General features: G+C 45.9%; 1 protein-coding gene across 3 annotated transcripts in view; it reads left to right on the top strand.

Annotated features, from left to right (window-relative positions):
* The window catches only part of SLC23A2 (solute carrier family 23 member 2), a 105,150-nt gene extending 84,973 nt beyond the window's left edge, over positions 1-20,177 (top strand). For all 3 annotated transcript variants that reach the window (XM_087818855.1, XM_087818856.1, XM_016212056.2), the window contains 6 exons: positions 2,937-3,084; positions 4,198-4,303; positions 10,519-10,648; positions 11,309-11,446; positions 13,535-13,630; positions 15,420-20,177. In XM_087818855.1, coding sequence (XP_087674981.1) covers positions 2,937-3,084; positions 4,198-4,303; positions 10,519-10,648; positions 11,309-11,446; positions 13,535-13,630; positions 15,420-15,652 — 851 coding nt within the window. In that variant the 3' untranslated portion in view covers positions 15,653-20,177. The remainder of the gene's footprint in view (positions 1-2,936; positions 3,085-4,197; positions 4,304-10,518; positions 10,649-11,308; positions 11,447-13,534; positions 13,631-15,419) is intronic.
* Positions 20,178-20,384: the final 207 nt, after the last annotated feature.

The raw sequence follows: 20,384 nt of genomic DNA, 5'->3' as shown, positions 1-20,384 counted from the left end.
GACAAGGAGAGAAAGCAGGAAAGGCCAAGAATATTAGGATTGGGTCAGAGACAACTGTTGTAAGCATGTTAAATGATGGCGACATTGGCAGTTGTCCTTTCTGTTCTTGACACATTTACACACACTTGAAAAAGTGTAGTCTTTCTAAAATAGCACTCAGCTCATATGGTCTAAGTATGTATGTATATCTCTCTCTTTTTTTAAACAGAGTTCATAAACATATAACCTGAGATAAAGTGAGATTAAAAGCCAGTTGTTGAGGCAGTCAGGAGGAGGCCTGGGAGGGCAGGTGGGAGGAGGCCCCCACAGCACATGCTGGGTGGTCCCCGCCTGTGCAGGCGGCTCCTGAGATGAACACGAACAGGTGCAGGTGGGCTCCTCCGGAGAAGCGGCTATGCATGTGCTGAGAGACAGCTGTCTGGCTCCTGGTCACGCCATCCCCTGATTGCTGGAGCTGCTCTGCTGCCAAAGTTCTTCTGGGAAAAGCTACCCCAGAAAGCCAGAAGCATGTAGTCTTAAGTACTCTCTGATGATTTTGCTTAATTTGGAGTCTGGTTTTCAAATATGTCTGTCTTTATGTTTTCTGTCTTAGCATGCTAAGAATTACCTAAACTGGCTATTAAAATATAGACTTGGGCCCGGCCGGGCATGGCCCAGCGGTTGAGCATCGACCTAGGATCCAGATGATTGGGGTTCGATTCCCGGTCAGGGCACATGCCCAGGTTGCGGGCTCGATCCTCAGTCGGGGGCATGCAGGAGGCAGCCGATCAATGACTCTCTCATCATTGATGTTTCTATCTCTCTCTTTCCCTCTCCTTTCCTCTCTCTGAAATCAATAAAGATATGTTTTTTTTTAAAAAAAATACAGATTTGGGGCCCAAAATATCAAGTGCTGAGGCTGAGAAACTCTGCTGTAAAGTAACAACATAAATTAAAGATTCTAGTTAAAAGGCGAGATAAAATAACAGTAAATATAGAAGGCTGGAAGCCAACAAGGTTTTAAACATATATAATCTGAAAAAAAAGGGGTCTAAAATTTAGAAGCTAACAAATTTAAAATGTTGAAGTAGATGGAATAAGGATTTTATAAATCAAAATGAAGGACTTCAAGCACATGGCGGGAAAAATTAGAAAACAGTAAGAGTAGAGTCTAAGAAAGTAAAAGGCAATTTCTGAAAAAATAGTAAATGGCAAAATGAAGTAAAAATTTCTCCCCTAAATCAAGACACTAAAATGAAACCACAACATGACATCAGCAACAAGGTAACCATATAAAAGATTATTTTAAAAATACAGAATGTTGCTTGATAAAGAAATTATCTGCATGATAAAATTTTATTCCAAACCCTCCCGGAGATGTTGACCAAGCCCGTTGCGGGTGGACATAGAACATGCTGAGCGGTTGCCGGTGGGCGCGCATCTTGACACCCTGACCATGGGCCTCTGCGTCCTCTGTCTGCTCCCATGGATTAAAGTAGCCCAGGTGGGAGCAGTTCTGCCCTCGTCCACACTCCAGGCATATCCTGCACATCTTACTTCATGTGTCATTTTTTTCTTCCCAAACCCCAGGTTGCTCCCCATTACCTATGAGACAGAGGCCAAGCGCCTCTAGGTGGCGTGTGGAGCCCTTCCTAAACCTGCCTGTCCCATGCCACAGGCGCCCTCTGCTGAGCACCAGCCCGTTCCTGTGCGCCTGCTTTGCCCACCTGCTGACGCTCAGGCCCCTGCCTGCCTAGAACCCCTCTCCACTCATCTCTTGCTCTCCAGACCCTCCCTGGACAGGGACTGTCCCCTTCCTGACTTCCTAACTTCCACTCGTTGTGACCCAGTTTGGGTTGCCTTCTTTTGATATCTACCCATTGTATCTAGATCATGTAGTGTCTGTTCCCCAAACTACCTTGGTGGTCCCTGCCCAGGAGACCATTTTATCTGTCCATCTCTTCTCATTGCTGTTTTCTTGCTGATTGTATTATAACTAATAGTTCAAGGGAAGAAGGCCTAGGTACTTTTTCAAAGAAACCTGTTCACTCTACCGGTGAAAGGTCCTCATGCTATTTTTATTAAATGAGATCTATGGCTTTGAAAGTCTGAAGAGATTTATTTTCCTTTTAAGGTACATCTAATGAAGAATTAATTAAATCCAGATACTCAAATTGAAGCTACCTGGGGACTTCTCCTAAAGGAAACTATTTAATTTTCCATAACATGGTTTACTAAATAAAAAATATAAAAATGTTGCTATAACGCTAGAGAAGGGTTATCTGTATCTGTGTCATCCTTTGTTGTTGGGATTTAAATTTAGCTGGTGACTTTTTGCTGATTTTCATTCATTTGATGCCATCCCCAGAGCAAGAGTACCATTAGTTTGTACCACAGTTTGCACAGCAGGGTTAAAAATCCTCATACAGCCTGGCGAGGCTTGGGTTAGCGGTTGAGCATCGACCTAGGATCCAGGAGATGGAGGTTTGATTCCTGGTCAGGGCACATGCCCGGGTTGCGGGCTCGATCCCCAGTCAGGGGTGTGCAGGAGGCAGCTGATCAATGACTCTCTCATCGTTGATGTTTTTCTCTCTTTTCCACTCTCTGAAATCAATAAAAATATATTTAAAAAAAACCCTCACAGAAATTTTTATCCCAACACAGCAGGCTGTTTAAATTGTAATTTAGAAACTGGCTTTCAATCAGGAAGAGAAGCATCTACCTCTTTCTGCCAAACAGTGACTTTTCATACGGACGTAGAGCAGACCAATTTTGTTAGTCATCTTTGTCTGACTCAGGAACTTCCCAGACATCTAGCCACTGGTAATGTCAGTTAAAAAAGTTTCCTCGAGAATCTGAGCGGATCTGGTCCTTGGACATTCTGAATGACTCGGTGTGATAACTTTTGCCCACCCCTCTAAGAAAGTGAGGATTTTGCATTTGTCTTCCCTCCACAGTTCAGTGGGGACTGCCCACCATCTCTGCGGCTGGTGTCATTGGCATGCTCAGTGCTGTTGTCGCCAGTATTATTGAGTCTATCGGGGACTACTACGCCTGCGCAAGGCTGTCCTGTGCCCCACCACCTCCCATCCATGCAATAAACAGGTACGTTCCTGAGAAAAGGAGTAGTTCATTGGGCCCACCACCTCGTCTCTTTACTTTGGTGTGGACAATCTTGGAGAAGAACCCAGGAGTTTCAGTGTGGAGGCAGCAAGATCAGGCCTCTCCGTTGGCTGTTTATCTTTGGATAAGTCACTGCCCTCATTTTCCCCTCATTTTCCTCATTTGTGATACCAAGCAGAATTGTCACCCTTTCTTCCTCACAGTGACAATTGCATAAGACATTCTCTAAGGCCACTCAAGACCTTAAATTCACCAAACGGGCCAGCCACCACCATTGTTTTGCTGGGTTTGGGGTCATGGGTGTATGTGCCCCTTATTCTTGTTTCCCCAGCTTTTCTAAGGGGTAGATGCTGTGTCATCTGTTCATATTTACAATTTGTGTAGATAGATAGGAGCAGGAATAAATGAAGTCTGCAGAATCTAGAGGTTTATGAACTGTGGGGTTTAGGTTCTCAGCACACCTGGTCTTTAGTTTCTGGATGCCAGGAGTGAATTGGACCCTATGGAGGCTGCAGAGAAGATAAAATTGCCCAGATCACCCCACCACCCGATTCCCACCCACCTGCTGCCCTCCAAGAGGGATTGCATATGATGAGATCCAATGGGCTGGTGTCTTAGCATTTCTTGCGTTGGTTCTGTGAGGGGTTAAAGTCCTGGTTTTATGCCTTTCTCCCGTTGAGCTGTTTGTTGCATATGGTTAAATTACTTGTATGTTGATTCTTTTAAAAAGTGTTAATGTTTACAGAATTATAAAGCGTGTCCTTCCTGATGAAACTATATATTAATAGCAAAGCAGTCAAATCAATGGATGGCCCATGTTTGTCTTAGATCCCAACAAACGGCTGTTTTCTGGCTAAAATCTTTTAATTTGGAATACTGTTTAAACACCTATGTCTAATATATGGTTCACAGAGGTGCTTCTCAAGGTGGAATGAGCATGGAGATCTGGAGTGGGGCCTGAGACTCTGTCTTGTTCATGCCTCCCAGGGTGTATGGAGGCTGCATGTCTGTGGACTGGGCCTTTGGGTCACAGCCATTTAGAGTGTTCCCCCATTGAATGAATGTTTCTTTTTGCCCCATTCCTTTACATTTTAGGGGGATTTTCGTGGAGGGTCTCTCCTGTGTTCTCGATGGCATGTTTGGTACTGGGAATGGCTCTACTTCATCCAGTCCCAACATTGGAGTTTTGGGAATTACTAAGGTACAAACATTTTTCTAATTAAATGGTTGGGCCGCTAAGCGTTGATCCATTTCATTGATTGGTCTGACCACCTGAGTTACACAAGGAAGACCTCCAATTCTGAGATCTTCTCCCCACGTTTCCTTTTGTTGTTGTTGATGGGTTTTTGGAATGCTGGTGGAGGTCTCTCCTCCCTTGGCTGGCCTCGGTCGGCAGGCACTCAGGTGCTATCATTCCTTCATGCATTCTACAAATTTTTATTAAGCACCCAGACCCTGTGCCAGGCTGCTGTTTCAGGCACTTGGGCTACATCAGTGAATAAAAAAGAAACGCATCCCCTCGTTGTGGAGTTTACATTCTAGCAGGGGAGAGCAAATAATAAGCAGTAGGCATACTAAGTATGACAGAAACATGGGGCAGGGGGAGGGGATGAGCAGTGAGGGTGAGTGTTAAAGGGGGTGGTTAAAGGGGGCTAAGCCTCACTGAGAAGATGGCCTAGAGCCAAGGCCTAAGGTAGGCAAGGGAGAGAGGGAGCTGTGCAGGTCCCTGGGGGGTAGACATTCAGGCAGGAGGGCAGGAGGGGACAGAGGCAGATGAGAGCAGATAAAGTCCTCTAGGTAACTGAGGGCCAGGTGACCAGCTCTGTCGGCTGCCAGAGACCCAGTGGACGGGGCGCCCAAGGAAGAGACCATTCATTCGATCTGGTTTTGGTTTTGGTTTTTAAGGATCATTTTGGCTGCTCTGATGAGACTAGACCATAGAAGGCGGGGGGAGGAGGTGAAAACGGGAGACCAGTTAGGAGATGGCATGAGTTCTAGATGAGAGATGATACCACTCATTACAGAAAAAAATTGATCTTCCAGTAAAGAATTAACATGGTTTCAAACCATAGCAGCAGAACCCTCCTCTTTTAGATGAAATTGGTTGTGGAGTGAGTGGATGAGACAAGCCACACAGGTCACTCAGGTTGAACAGGGTCTTGACCCCTCCCCACTCGCCTCTCCTCCCCACCCAACTTCAAACATAGTCATGTGTCCCTGGGGCTGCCCCACTCACAGTCCAGCTTCTGTAAGAAGGCGCTTGCTCCTAGGCCTTTCAAATTTATTACTAGCAAATGAACTTTATACCCAATTGTCTAGGGCAGCGATTTTCAACCTTTTCATCTCATGGCACACATAACTAGTTACTAAAATTCTGTGTCACACCAAAAATATATATTTTTGCCAATTTGACCATAAAAAAAAAAGGCTGGGGCCTTGTAGAACTTTTTTACCTCTGTGAAATTAGAAATCTTCCCCCCCAGCTCTCCAAGATTCTATAGCCAAATAAAAGGAAGCCAGATACTGAGTTTGGTTAATCTTGACTGTAAATTCAGGTGAGAGGGAGCAGGGGATTCACAGTGTATGCCCAACACATTAGTTGGTTTTCCTGTAAGTTGACAGATCCATCACAGAACTCAGTCTCATGTGTGCAGATGGCTCCACCTGCTGCCTGGTGCTCCTGGTGCAGGGCATGTGAGGGCTGCCTGATGGGAACTTCCTCCAGTGCCACCCCTGAGTCCTGCTGCTGCCAGGGGTGAGAACTGGATACTACGCACACAGAATGTCTCACATGGACACAGAATGGGCATAAACCACTCGCCCTTTAGCTAGTATGCTGCATGAACCTGTAGACATAGAACTAATCTGAAATAACATCAATGCAAAATTGTTGTAGATGGAGGGACTCTTAGGGGAAGACAGCATAGTAAGCGAGCTCCCTTTCTGAACCCCTCTGAAAGACCCCAGGAGCAGGGTCACTGTAGGGAGTAAGTGGTGCCGCTCACTGAAGTCCCCTCCTAAAACAGGACTGAGGTGGTCTGTAGAGTAATTATCTTTATTACAGTTTGAATGGAGCCAGCTTATTCTGAAAGGCGACCTGCCGGCTCTTTTCAGTGACCTAAGTTTATTATCCTCCTGAATCCCTTTGAACCACTTTCCTCAGGCAAAGGCTACACCCATCCAAGGGCATCGTCAGCCCTGGAGTCGGTTTGCATTGCCTTGTGTAGATGGTACAGTCCAGCCATCTGCACAGCTGGGGAAGTGGGGAAGTGGGACTTGCAGCAGAAATTTCTCTGTGGCCTGAGCCATGCAGCTGATGGGAGATCCTGTCCAGAAGAAAGGAGGCCCAAGTTCTGGGCTGTGTTCTGACTCTTGTCCAGCTGAAGAACTTGGGACGGTCATTTTCTTGAGTAGAACTGAGGTCTGAAACCCAACAATTCTAGAGCCAGATCTGTACTCTCCAGTGTAGTAGTCAGTAGCCACGTGTGGCTATTTTAAGTTTAAATTAGTTAAAATTTAGTTCCTTGGCCACACTAGCCACATTTCAGGGGCTCAGTGGTCATTTGTGCATAGTGGCTGCCATAGGAAAGCATAGATACTGAATATTCCCATCAGTGCAGAAAGTTCTGTCTAATGGCTCTGGTCTGGGCCCCTGTATCAGAATTCCATACAGAAAGAGGGTGATCCATGGCTCTTCCAAAGAGTCTGCCTCCATTTCCTGGCAACTCTTATAGTAGCTATTTATCCAGTTATGGAATTCCATGTCCATGGACACTAACCTGCTTGATCAGGAGTTGAGGCTGCTTCCCCCGTTGTGTTCTGAAGTCCTGAGGGGTCAGAATGCACACTCCTCTGCTGACTCTGTGCCAATGTCTGTCCCACAGAGAGGGGCAGACATGGCAGGAGGTGGCTGCTTTGGGTTCCAGCCCTGGCTCCATCACTTTCTCCCAATGTTACATCATCTCTCTGAGTCTCCATGCCCGTGTCACCAAGATAGCATGCAAGGCACCAGAATTAATAACTTGATGTGAAGCACTGAGTCCCGCATGTGGTGGGTACACAGTAAGCTATAGATCTCGCCTTTATATGATATTGTCAAGTGAACTCAAAAAGAGCTGGAGGCTTTGGCTAGAAATAAATGGTAAGGATTTATTCAAGGGTCTCAGAGTTTGTAGATAGGGGACGCAGCTAAGCAGAAACCCAGAAGTGTTCTGAAAAAGAAAGAACAGTTAAGAGTTCTTACAGTAAAAACTGTATTCTTGAGAATTATCAGTCCTGCACTCTTAGCTCTAGGATTGGTCCAGAATGATCCCAGGAGGTATGGTTACACCTGATGGTCAGGATAATGGATGTCAGGTGGTCTGGATACAAGAGTCCTTCAGGGGGTCATCAGAGGGATATCTGGAGGTCTGGTATATGTCCAGATGCACATCCAGGCATTGATGCAAGACTGGAAAGTTCAAAAGTTTAAGCTCCCAGGCTAATTAGAATAAGAATAGACTCATTTCCTCAATGCCTCAACCAACTTGATATTAGTAATTTGGTAGCTCAGCTGTAGCGACTGTGTATTATTTCTTCATTCTGTTCCTCAGTATTTAGCTTAAAGTTTATTTCTGGAAACAGAGTAACCCCCCATGTCCCCAGCTACAGTATTCTTGGTGGTGTCCAGAGGAAGGTCATGTCTCCTTTGCTGCATTCCACACTGTGGAAAGCCTTTGAAAAGTCAGAAATAGTGGCCCCATAGGCAGAGCTGAAGTTCAGGAAGGAGGTCAGGAGGGAAAAAAGGCTCTGTGTCAGCATTGGGAAGCAGGGATTTTATTTTATTTTAAGATTTTTTTAATTGAATTTTAGAGAGAGAGGGAGAGAGGGAGAGAAACATTGATGTGAAAGCGAAGCATCGATTGGCTGCCTCCTACTGGGGATTGAGCCCACAACCCTGACCAGGAATCAACCAGCAACCTGCACCCTTTCCGTGTAGGGCATGACACCCAACCAACTGAGTCACACCAGCCAGGGCCAGGCAGGGATTTTAGAGGTGTGTTTGGAACATTAGTATACAATAGGCACTCAGTTAATATGCACTGAACAAAAGAATGGCTCCATTGCCTCTTTGTTTTTTGTTCTTGTTTGATTTTTTTTTTTGTCAGCATCTAAGGCAGATCAGCCTTCCATGCATGGTTTTCATGTAGGATTTATTGTTTCAGGCATCCCTGGGGCCAGCCTGGCCCTTCCCCTGCACACCTGCAGGGCTGCCTGATCCTGCTGGGAGGTGGTCTTTGCACAGGTGGTTTCTTCTGCCTGAATGCTCTTCCTCCAGTGAACTCTTACTCATCCCTCAAGACCATCTCCAGAGACCCTTTTCCAACTCTTCCATTTTTCTTTCCACTGGGCTCCCACACAGAGTAACAGTCGCAGCAGTATAAGACTTTCATCATAAGCCTGTGACTTACTCATCTTTGTATCTGTCCCCCACCCCCCGGTCTAACAAGTGCTAGTCACATAGTAGGCCCTTAAAATGTTTGCTGAAAAATGAGCCATTTATAAATGAAAGGGTTCTTTATCATGTAGTACAGCTAAGCATAGGTCATTTTTACTGGATTCACCAGTTTCTTGGCCTTTTTCTCTGCTCCCCTGCCCTTGGTGCTGTGTGGGAGGAGCCATAGATTGAAACAGTGGAGGCTGGGCTCTAGTCTCAGCCGTGACTGATCCTAGCTGGACAGCAATCTGCATAGTGAGATTCGACTCTGACTCTTAATCAATTGATCCTTGGGTCCCTGGAGAAGCTGTTGGATGCTCTAGCCCAGTACTGTCCAGCAGTGGGGCCAGTGTTCTGCACCTGTGCGGTCCCAGGTGGGGCCACCAGTCACAGGTGCCTGCGGAGCACTTGAAATGTGATGAGTGCAACTGAGGGACTGGATCTTAAGTTTCATTTCACTTTAATTAACTTAAGTGTAAATAGCCATCTTCTCCTCACTGTAAGTCATACTTAAAGCCAATGAACATTCCCCCAGATATTCTGGAACCTCTTATGTGTCAGGGTGTTTTCTTGGGAGAGGCAGCACAGGATAGGAGCCAGAACGCAGGATTCTTGGACCCAGTGCCAGCTCCACCTCTGCTACCTGGGTGCAGTGGGCTAGATGGAAGCTTTTAGAAGGCAGAGATCAGATTTAACAGATAAAGGTGAGACCACATTGAAATGATAAGAAGTGGTGCTGCAGAAGCCCAGAGTGTGGCAGGGGGAGGGGGGATCCAAGCCTTGGAATCAAGGAAGGCTTTACAGAAGAGGTCACACTCCGGTAGTGTTTTAAAGGATGTGTCTGGGAACTAGCCAGCAGGGGGATGTGGGGAAGGGTGTTCCAGAGAAACAGGCCTGGGTCTGCCTGGTACACTGAGGGGCAGGCAGTAAGCCCCCAGCATGACTGGGGCCTGGACCTGGCTGGAGGGACAGGACAGGGAGCTTGCTGGTGGGCTTGACTCCCTTGGGAAGAGCCTGAGAAGTGTGTTTTAATTCATGAACACTAGAGGACTTACGCAGAGGACTGACCTCCCAAATCAGTGTGTTAGAAAGATCCCTCTACCTCCGGACAGAGGACGGAGGAAAGGCCAGAGGCAGCAGGCCCAGGTGGGAGGCTGTCAAATAGCCTGATGCATGCCAGGTGCTATTCAAACTATTTTACATGTTATCTCATTTAATCCTTAAAGCAAGACCACAGGTTTAGAGAGATGAGGATTCTGCCACCCAGAGAGGTGAAGTAGCTTGCCCGGGTCGCATGGCTGCAGGTGGAGTCGCGTGACAGCCAGGCAGCGGGCTCGAGAATTCTGCACTTTGCCCTTTAGGCTGTGCCACCTCTAATGGGAAAGACACCGTGAGGGGAGGAGGTTCCAGAAACACTTGGGGGTTTTGTCTGACTCAGGGTACAGGGAGGATAGGGTTGTTGAGGCTGAAGTGCTTTGGGGTGGGTTAGCTTGGCGAGTGAAGAACCCAAAAGAGCAGCAGAAGCAAAAGGTAGCTCTTACATTTTGCGTTTGAGACACAGAGCTCGTCTCAGCCAGTGACGGCAGGCATTAGACCCCCAGGACCTGAGTGCAGGAGCAGGTCCACGCTAAGGGGACAGCATCCAGGGCCAGAGAAGCAAAAACTAAGTGCTTGCCCCTCTTCCCCCCCAGGCAAGGGAAGGAGAAGGGGTCCAATGGGAATGAGGGAAGGTGTTGGGAATCTTTTTACTCTAGGTGGTTTATAGTAATTTATAGTGATTGTACACTGAGATCAGTTATTATGAAATGAGACTCATTTCTCTTAACTAAATATTTAAAAAGTAATCTAGATTTTGAATGAGAGCTTTGTCATATTTACTCCAAGGGGCCCAGGGAATTCACATTGAACTGAACACCTGTCTCTGCCTCTGTGTCCTGCAGGTCGGCAGTCGCCGGGTGATACAATACGGGGCCGCCCTCATGCTCGCCTTGGGCATGATCGGGAAGTTCAGCGCCCTCTTCGCCTCCCTTCCAGACCCTGTGCTTGGCGCCCTCTTCTGTACTCTCTTCGGTAAAATTCCATTTCCTCGAGGCGGGCTTCCCCTCTCATGCGCCTTTCCTTTCTTCCTATTTGCTACCTTTTCATAGGAATTATGGTTTCATAGGAATTATGTTAAATCTCCTCAGTAAGATTGGAGGTAACAATAAATTTCTATTTTATAATACAAAAGGAGAGACCCTTAAAACATAAAAACCTACATCACTCTTTGAGTTGAATTTATGTTGAAGGTACAACCAGAGGTAGCATATTTGGTCCAGGAAACATAAGATGACATAATCTCTTTAATTTTTGTTTAATTGGTGATTTAACTCAACCTCTCTTACCCTCTGAATGGGCTGTTTAAAACAGACCATTTTTATAATGGATCTCTGTTTGGTGTCTGTGCCAATTAGTTGTTGTAATCAAGAACCAGATATTTGGGTGGACTTCTCAATTTAATAGGAATGTTTGCATAAAGGTTTCAAGGGGAAACCAATGTCCTTAGTTTTCTTCTTGGTCTAAAGAAAGCCTTACAGCCTACGGCCTTACAACTGTGATACTTACGCCCCTGAATAAGCCCAGCAACCAGGTGGTCACAATCTGAGCTCCGCCCCCCCCCCCGCGACAGCTGTGAGTCATCTGTCATCCATGTGAGTTACTGGAGCTTGCTGTCTGATGTTTTCTCTCCAGGAATGATCACAGCCGTTGGACTCTCTAACCTGCAGTTCATCGATTTAAACTCTTCCCGGAACCTCTTTGTGCTTGGATTTTCAATCTTCTTTGGGCTCGTTCTTCCAAGTTACCTCAGACAGAACCCTCTGGTCACAGGTAGGGAAAATGGGCCTTGAATCTCGGGGGGGAGTGGGAACCAGAGCCTCCGGTTTACAAACAGCTCACCACCAGTCAGAGAGGACTTTGGAACTTCAGGATTGTCTTGGTGAATGCTCATCTGTGTGTTTCATTTGAATCGCACTTTGCTGCAGTTTATCTGGAAGCCCTTGCACTTCCCACAGGAGCTGGCTGTGCATGTAACTAACATGTATGTCCCCCTTCCCCACTCCCTTTTCCCACCAGGACCCACTCCTTTGGGAGAATGCCTCTATGTAAAACCTTTTGATTTCTCAGACTAAGGCTCTATTAAAGTGTATAATTTCTTGAACTCTACAGACTTTGAAATACTTGTTTTTCTACAGGGATTATAGCTACTTTGAATTCAAGATTACCCTTTTAGGCCCTTTCTTTTCAATTTAATTCCTCAATGTCATGAAGAGGAGTAAAGGGGAGCCATCTTAAAAAGCTATTGCTGCCAGCATTTTATAGAATTGGGGACTATTTTATATGTATGTATATATATATGTGTTTTTTGAAGTGAAATTCATGTAACATAAAATCGACCATTTTAGTGTGAACAGTTTACTTTCATTTTAGTACGTTCACTATGTTATATAGCCACCACTTCACATCAAGTTTTTAAAACAATCTCATCACCCAAAAATAAAAGTCCTTGACCATTAAGAAGTTATCCCTGTTGCCTCTCTTCTTCCAGCCCCCGCAGCCAGCAACCTGCTTTCTGTTTCTGTGATTTTCCTATTCTGTATATTTTGTATAAATGGAATCATGTGATGTGTGACTTCTTGTGTCTGTCTGTTCTCGCTCAGCATAATGTTTTCGAGATTGATTATGTTATAGCATGTATAAGTATTTCATTCCTTCTTATGGCTAAATAATAACCCCATTGTATGTTTATACCATAATTTGTTTATCCATTTATTCAATGAAGGACATATGGGCTGTTTCCACCTTTTGACTGTTGTGACTAGTGCTATTATGAAAGTTGGTATGCAGTATAGTCTTTATTTTATTTTTCAATTACAGTTTATGTTCCATACAGTCAGTTCTCATTCTTGGTGGTTATGTTCCCTGAGCACGGACTTAGCAAATCCTGACCCATTGTTCCTAGGGGAAGGACACCAACAGCACCATAAATGGTGTCTGAATAGAGTACATCTGACATGTACTTTCTCCATGAGACACATCACGGCCTCCTTGCAGTTAGGAATGCTAGGCAGCACTTCAGCACAACGCTCGGGGGCCATTTTAACCAGCAAAATCACCAACAAAAACACAGAAACGTGAGAAAAGTGGTACTGCATAGACTTCTAACAGGACATGTGCTTATAGCATGAGCTGAAGCAGAAGGCAGAGTGCCACCTTGTTTGACCTCAGCCCAGAACATGCGTGTTGGGCAATGGGGGGTTTTCACTGCCCTGTGTGTGTCTGTGATGACTGAGTGCATCACAGGTATAAATCTTAGTCTGTAGGCAAATTTACAGATACAGAACTTGGCAGTAATGAGGATTTACTGTGTTGGTTTGAGTAACTGTTTTCAATTATTTGGGTATACACACATGAGTTCATATGTTTTAAATGGGGAAAGTATGTGAACTTCTCATCTCAAGGAAAGTGTTGCTGCTTTTGACATTTTTATATATCACAGCTACATGAGGACATTTTTATAAATCCAGTTGTTTCTATTTAAAAGCTAAGCACAGATTAGTGACTCAGAATTGTGAAAACCACAAATAGTTCCATTGCCTTTTTTATTCACTGTAATTTTCCAGCATTACACAGCCTCTTTTATATCGATTTTTTTTTTTTTTAAATCTGCAAGCAGCATCTCCAATGGCTTCGTATTTCATTATAGGGTGACATTACACTATTAGATGCTAAGAATTTCCCTTTGATTATTGTTGAAGGTATTCAGAGTAGTTTGGAACATTGTCACACATGAACAACAGGCGTGCCCACTTCCGTGCACCGCGCTCACTGGCCGCTAGTGCCCACCAGTGCTCCTTTCCGAGGCAAGCGCGGGCGTGTCCCAGCCGCACTGACCCCATCGCTGTGCTCTGTTTCTAGGGATAGCAGGAGTTGATCAAGTGCTGAACGTTCTTCTCACAACTGCTATGTTTGTAGGCGGCTGTGTGGCTTTTATTTTGGATAACACCATCCCAGGTATGTGGTATATATCAAACGTGCTTATTACTTATGTGAATTGCTTTTTTGCCAAATAAATACAGGAAGCAGGAGGAGTGAGTCAGTTCAAAGCCATCACTGGTCAAAACTCTTTTCTAAAGTGATTAAAATGACACTTCTAGCCTTCTTTTATGAATCAGTTTTTTGCTAATACACTTAATATTGTGTTGTTTTCCTACTTGCTGAGCTACTTTTCAGAGAAAGTGGGTAAATTCCGTTCATGTGGTGAAATGGCAGTGGGCTGCCTTGGGCACACTCCAGCCTGCCTGCCCTCCCTGTGCAGCCTCGCCCAGCGCCCTGCAGTTTGGTTTCATTGACTTGTTCACACCCCCTTGGAGCCAGCTGGTAACAGCCTCTGGCACTTCTCCTGCTTAGGGAGCCTGTCCTTTAAATGAGTCCTTCCTAAGGCAGGCGCCAGCCAACTAAGACCAAATGTCAGCAAGTACAGTGGGCACAGGCTGCTGCCAGGATCAGCGATGGCACAGGTAGGGAGGCAGCATTCCTTCAACACGCATAAGCCATGTATATCAGCTGGTTGATGCCAAGTGTTGGGTGATGGACTAGAATGTGACGTGGGCCTCGCCTTATGGCCTTCTCACCTTCCTACAGCGGGCTGCTGTGTACTGTCGCAGAATGCCACAGACACACCGGTAGGTTCACCTGCCATCCAGGATGGGTGATGCTTAATCTTGAGCTTAAGGGTCTGACTGAGCTTTTCTCCTCTTAAAAGCCTCAACAAAGCGCTTGCTGGGGAAATGGGGATGAACACTCTGGCAGGAGGAATCACATATATGAATAGTTGGAGGGTGTTACATTTATGAGGTTCAATAACACGCTCTTTCTCTCCTAAGTCAGAACTAATTGAGGGAGAGGCATAGGAGTCAGAGAGATGGAAGTTAAAGTCAGCTTTGTTACTGAAACACCAAAGGGATGGAGCCGTAGCTTAGTGTAAGAAAATGAGGGTCCTAAATACTGCACCATAAACGCGAGCTTATCACCCAGGCTTGGGCACAGGGTATATTGTTATATATCCTATTGTAGCTGTGGGCAGGCGCTGGAAACATCTGTGAAAAAAGTGCAGGACTTGCTGAGAGATCTTTCTTCCCTTGGTCACCTGTCAGGGTACAGAGTGGCCCAGAGTGTTAACCAGTGCAAATTCATCCTCGCAGGAGTACAAGTGGGGAGTAGAAGAGTGCAGTGCGCATGTGTGCGTGCGTGCGCACACACATACACACTAAAATAGAGTAGAGCGGTATAAAACTCGGCATGTATGATTTGGGGGGTTGACACAACCTGTTGATGAAGACGTTGTATGTGGCATAGCAAATAACTCTGGGTCCCATTTTGCAAGATCAGATTGGCATTTTAGAGAGAGGTTTTGTTGCTTTTTGCACAGTGTTTGAGAACAGATTTGGGGGAGAGGGTGGTGAGATGGAAGACTGGATAAAATGACCCTGGAAAGCAATGGCATGGCCCAAGCCAGACCTCAGCAGTAAAAATTGCAGTAAGCATATGCATCACATGGAAGGACGGGGTGTGGGAGGCAAAGGCATTGGGAGGTCATTTGAAGGTAGAGCTAGAGGAACATGGATGGATTAGCGACTCTTAGACTTCCGGTTCGGGCACCTGGGTAGCTGAGTGCCATCAAGTGTGCTTTGCTGTCATCCAGCAGGTTCGAGCCATGGGACAGCAGGTTGGACTCTCAGTTGTTGGCAGAGCTGTTAAACTAAACACTCCGTTGCTTTGTCTCGATGTGTGTGCCCCGTAGGTACCCCAGAGGAAAGAGGAATCCGGAAGTGGAAGAAGGGCATAGGCAAAGGGAGCAAGTCGCTTGATGGCATGGAATCCTATGACTTGCCATTTGGCATGAACGTTATTAAAAAGTACCGATGCTTCAGCTACTTACCCATCAGCCCGACCTTCGTGGGCTACACGTGGAAAGGCCTCGGGAAGAGCTCGAACAGCCGGAGCTCGGATGCGGACTCGCAGGCCACAGTATAGCTGTAGCTTGCCCTGTGGCCCAGCCGCAGTGAGGCATGACCTGTAGTTTCTTGCTGAGTACCAAGCAGTAACATACATGTTTGTATATCTGCATTTACATGCTGCACCCCAGAGCTAAGACAGATTGCAAGTAGTGTTTCTTGTTGTGAGTGGTGATCGTGTCTAATATGGTGTCTTGCCTTTCTCCTTATTTAAGTCCCGACCCCTTGCCCTTGAGAACGTCCACTGCTGGCTGTGGTCGCTGAACTTGAAGTTCCTGCCCTCCTGTGGGAGATGTTTGAAATCCACGCGACTCCTGGTGTTCAGTCCCCCTCCCTCCACCCCATGCTAGCTTTCTTACAGGCCGCCTCGGGGTGCAGGGGCTTTCTGTCCTGGGAGCCCCTGGACCTGCTTGGTTTGGGTTTTGTTTTGTTTTGTTTTTTTGACCTCGGCCTGAACCACAGGAGACCCCCTGTGGTCAAGGGGCACCAGTATCCTCGCATTGTCACAACTGGTCAATTGTGATTCTGTGTTCCCTGATACTCCTGTAGGAGGAGGCTGGTGACCTGGTTGAAAACAGTGACATGGTTACCCTACGCCCTGATCTGTGCTCAGGTAAGGTCTGCACACATAGTATTAGGATGGAAATGAGGGGAAAGGAAAGTACCGTGAAGTCAGTATCTGATTTTTAGTGGCTCTCTCGGTGCCACCCGGGCCCAGGCTGGGCCAGCGCATTTCACACTGGCCTCTCTGCACTAGTAGCCAAGACACACTCTCTGACGTTTCTCACTCCTGGTGGCATGACAGTTAGAGAGTGCCACAAAGGGGCACCAACCAGATGTTTATGGGAGTCTTGGCTCTGCTGTCATGTGGATGTCAGTTATTGTCACGTGTCTATAAATACAAGATTTTATTTCTATTTAATGTTATTGACTATAGCAGATTCTTGAAATCAATGTTTTTCCACGTGACCCCCTTACCTTGCATCCTTATTGTGCCTCACCCACCCCCTCCCATTAAAGAAAGAACCAGCATTTGTAAAGCTGTGGACACCATCAGGGAAAGCTGTTGGCATGGCTTGTCAAGGCCAGTAACCATTATTGTGGTTGTGTTTTGTATTGCTTGATACCATGAAAGTGTAAATACTGTAATACCTAATCTATTTATCAAAACTACTGGATCAGAGCTCAGAAACCATGGTTATGTTGTACGTGAATTTGTTTTGTGAAGAAGGGAAGCCAGGGCAGGTGATGAACAGCTGCCGTATTGCAGGGTCCTGTTGCAAGTCTTTCTGGCAGTTAAGGCTTGAGGGGACTTTCTGTGGGTTGCCATGTTGCCTGTCCACTGGGTGTTGGTTTGGCAAAGAAGAAGATAAGATCCCCTGGCCAGATGCTGCCGTTCTTAAGTTACTGCAGAAGGTGATGGTGAGAAAGGCAGCTGGCAGGTCCCCCCTGTTGAGTTCTAAATAAATAACACTAAGTTCTTTTGGGGAGGGGGAGAGGGAGGGGGAGACTTCTGTTGAATTTGGTTTGAAATTTTTCAGCCAGAAAAGTCTGAGACAAAGTAGTGAGCTCACTTCATGAGGTGATGCTTCTCTTCCTAAGTGTTCATTGACCTGGTTGAGACTCAAGATGGCAGTGGGTGCTGCTGTCTGCAACAGCAGGACGTGGTCTGGTCCCCAGCAGCCTTGTGTCCACAGGGTGCATTTCCTGCCCCCAAGAAAACCAAACTGGGTTGTCTTTGGCATTATTGTGTCATGACAGCCTCCTTGACTACTGGGAAGGTGGGGGGTTTCAAGGCTTGTTCTGGCAAGAACTCTTCAGAGCCACTTCATTGTTTTGCCAAGACCTTATTGCAGATTAAGTAAAGAACTTAGATTGTAAATTACGTTTAATTTTGTATGTTCCTTTCTTTTGACGTGTATTTGATGCTTAGTTTCTTTTGAAGCACCCCCGTTAGCCATTTCCATCCCTTTGACTTGGTAAGCTCTCGAGGCTGGCAGCCCTCTGACACTGAGTCACTCTCAGTTCCTTCTAGTTGTATTTTAGCTCAACATCTAAATTTCTTAGCTTTGAAAAATGGGCAAAACCATTACACCTCCCAAAGATTTGCAGTATTCTAGCTCTGTAGGTAAGCAGGACCAAATACCCAAATAAAAGCATCTGAACCATCAGTAATTCAGAAACAAAAAGTTCCCTTTAACTTATCTTGACCAGGCATGTCCAGAAACCCACTCACTCCCTTATGAAACCCCTCTTTGGGTCAGCTTTTACTGGGAGGTTTCAAATCTGCAAGCATTCATATGTGGAGGGAAGCCCTATACCCACACACCACCTGTTGGAAAGAGGGGTTTTACCCTTCTTGTTCCACTGGGGCCAACTTGGAGTCTCTGTCCAAGGGAGGGAGTGGAGAGTAGGGACAGCAGGTGGGGAGGAAGGAGGTCAGCCTGACCAGAGGCCCCAGTGAGTCTGCACAGCCTGTGAAATTCACCTTTGCCTGAGTGATTGGAACCTTAGGATGACTAATTTTGCACATGCAGTGCACACCAACCATTTTAGGAAGTGATCCTGCTAGCAGATGTGTGACAGAATGAGTCTAATTGAAAAAAATGTATTCATCTGCTGCTTGGGTTTGAGCATCAACTGCAGGGAAAGTTTGGGGGGCGTGCAGTGGCCATGCATGACTGTCCCTGTGAATTTCCCACTTACACTGTTGGCTTGCATTGCTGGGGTGCACACCCACCAGGCTTTGTTTGGCCAATAGAATGTTTTAAAATATTTTATATGTAAGTGTCCTTGGGCAGGGCATTCAGTCTCCAATTTCCATAGTGAACACCTACCCACCATCTTCACATGTACGTGAGCCATTCTGATGTGGAAAGTAAGTAGAAAGTATTTATAAGGACAGTAGATGCTGCCGTATCCCAGTGGGGGTGGGTAACGGGGACCCTACCACTGGTCTGGTAAAGTATCTAACACAGAATAATGAGAAGTAGCTTTAGTCTTTGTAAGCAATTTTCATTCTCATTTGGGAATTAAACTCCAACTCATTGGTATCAAATCTTTCTTAGGAGGGTGTCAAATGTTAACTTTCAGTGAGTTTGTTGTGATTTATCAAAGCAAGAGAAGTGGCTTAATCAGGTCAGCTGGAATGAAGCATCATGGGTCCTGATGGTTTCCCATTTTCATGGTAACAAATTCACACACAGGATTTGCTTTATACTGTAGAATACTGACTTTCATGATGAGAACTTGGTTTATGCATGAATATTGCAGTATTTCCATATAGTAAAATAACATTTCTGCCCAGGATAATAGTCTCAGTTTTCCAGGGAGGGAATGATATACTTTTCATGACAATGTCATGTGATGATAGAATTTCTCCATTGATGAATCTCTAGTATGTGTGTATACTTTATTTACCCATGCGTATATTTTATGACCACGAGCTAAGTTGTTATTACTTTAATTCATGTCCCTGCTGAAATACTGGTACTAGCAATTTAGACTTGAAGTTGGCGACTGTAATCTTCCTTAATATTGATGCCACCAAGAACGGCCAGGACAGACAGAAGGTGAGAAAGGAGCTGTGGTGGAAACCTCATTCCAGAACCTGTCTGGCCCGAGGAGAGGCAGCATCCTGCAGGCCGCTGTGCTTGGGGTGTGCACCGGGCTGCAGACACCAGGCCTGGCATGGCTGTCACTGGCTGCCCGGTATGTGCACCCAGCCACGCCTCCTGGACACTGTGGCTGTGCAAATGTGCCTGAGCATTGGCAGGCCCATTTCTCCAGGGAGCCACCCCTTGGCTTTGGAGAAGAGCCTGGATTTTCACCTACTGCATGTGTTGTGCTCTGTCCCCCTATGACCTGGACACAGAACAGGACACCTCCCCCCTCTACCCTACCTGCGGCCACAACCCGAGCAGTGCAAGAAGACTGCCTAGTTTTGCCAGCGTTCAGGTTCCGCCCATGGACCCAGAAAGCACATTCGGGCTGGGGATTCCTTTCAGCAGCCTCACACATTCCTGGCCTCCCAGGTTATTCCTGACCGGGCCTCGTCATCACTCTGCATAAGTAACTCCCAGCGTCCTTAGAATTGCCGTGCGTGTTTTCTGGCATTTAGGACACCCTCACCGGCGTGGCCATCTTACTGACAGTCCAATCTTACCCTTTTTCCTTTGTTTGTAACAACCTTTGTTGACTCGTTAATAAATTTCTGACTGTTCTTAACACGGTGGGGATGCCTATATTTTCCTTGAGTTTTTGTGACTGACTTTGGCTATGTACCTTTTCGGGATTTTGTTTGTTTTTTTATTTTGCATACCGAGGGTATTTAGGGTGGGGTTGTTTTTGAGATGTGTAATTCTTTTACGGAGTTTTTAAAAAGAATTTTCATATTGTTTTTCTAACATGGCCTCATTAAACGTTTAAGTATTTTAAAAATATGTAATATTTGGACCAGATGTTGTGAATAATAGTAGAGATAAAGCTATTTTATTCTGTATTTTTAAAACTGTTCCGTACAAATAAAAGCTCTCCTGGACGCAGCTCTGCTGTTCACTCGCCTCCTTCTTTGGCTGTTCTTTAAGAAACTTGTCTTTAAAACAGGTCATCACCTAGGGGAGGGAAATCGACTGATAAAAAATGCAGTTTATCAGGTTCACAGACGGTGTTGTTGGGTGCCTGGGAGATGCTTGGAGAAAACCACAGCAGGCTCCTTGGGAGGATGCCTGAGGGACACTGAGACCGCAGAG

Source organism: Miniopterus natalensis, chromosome 7, assembly GCF_054644295.1.
Source record: "Miniopterus natalensis isolate mMinNat1 chromosome 7, mMinNat1.hap1, whole genome shotgun sequence".
Taxonomy (NCBI): domain Eukaryota; kingdom Metazoa; phylum Chordata; class Mammalia; order Chiroptera; family Miniopteridae; genus Miniopterus; species Miniopterus natalensis.
The sequence above is the reverse complement of the archived record's forward strand: the minus strand, read 5'-3'. Positions and strand labels throughout refer to the sequence as shown.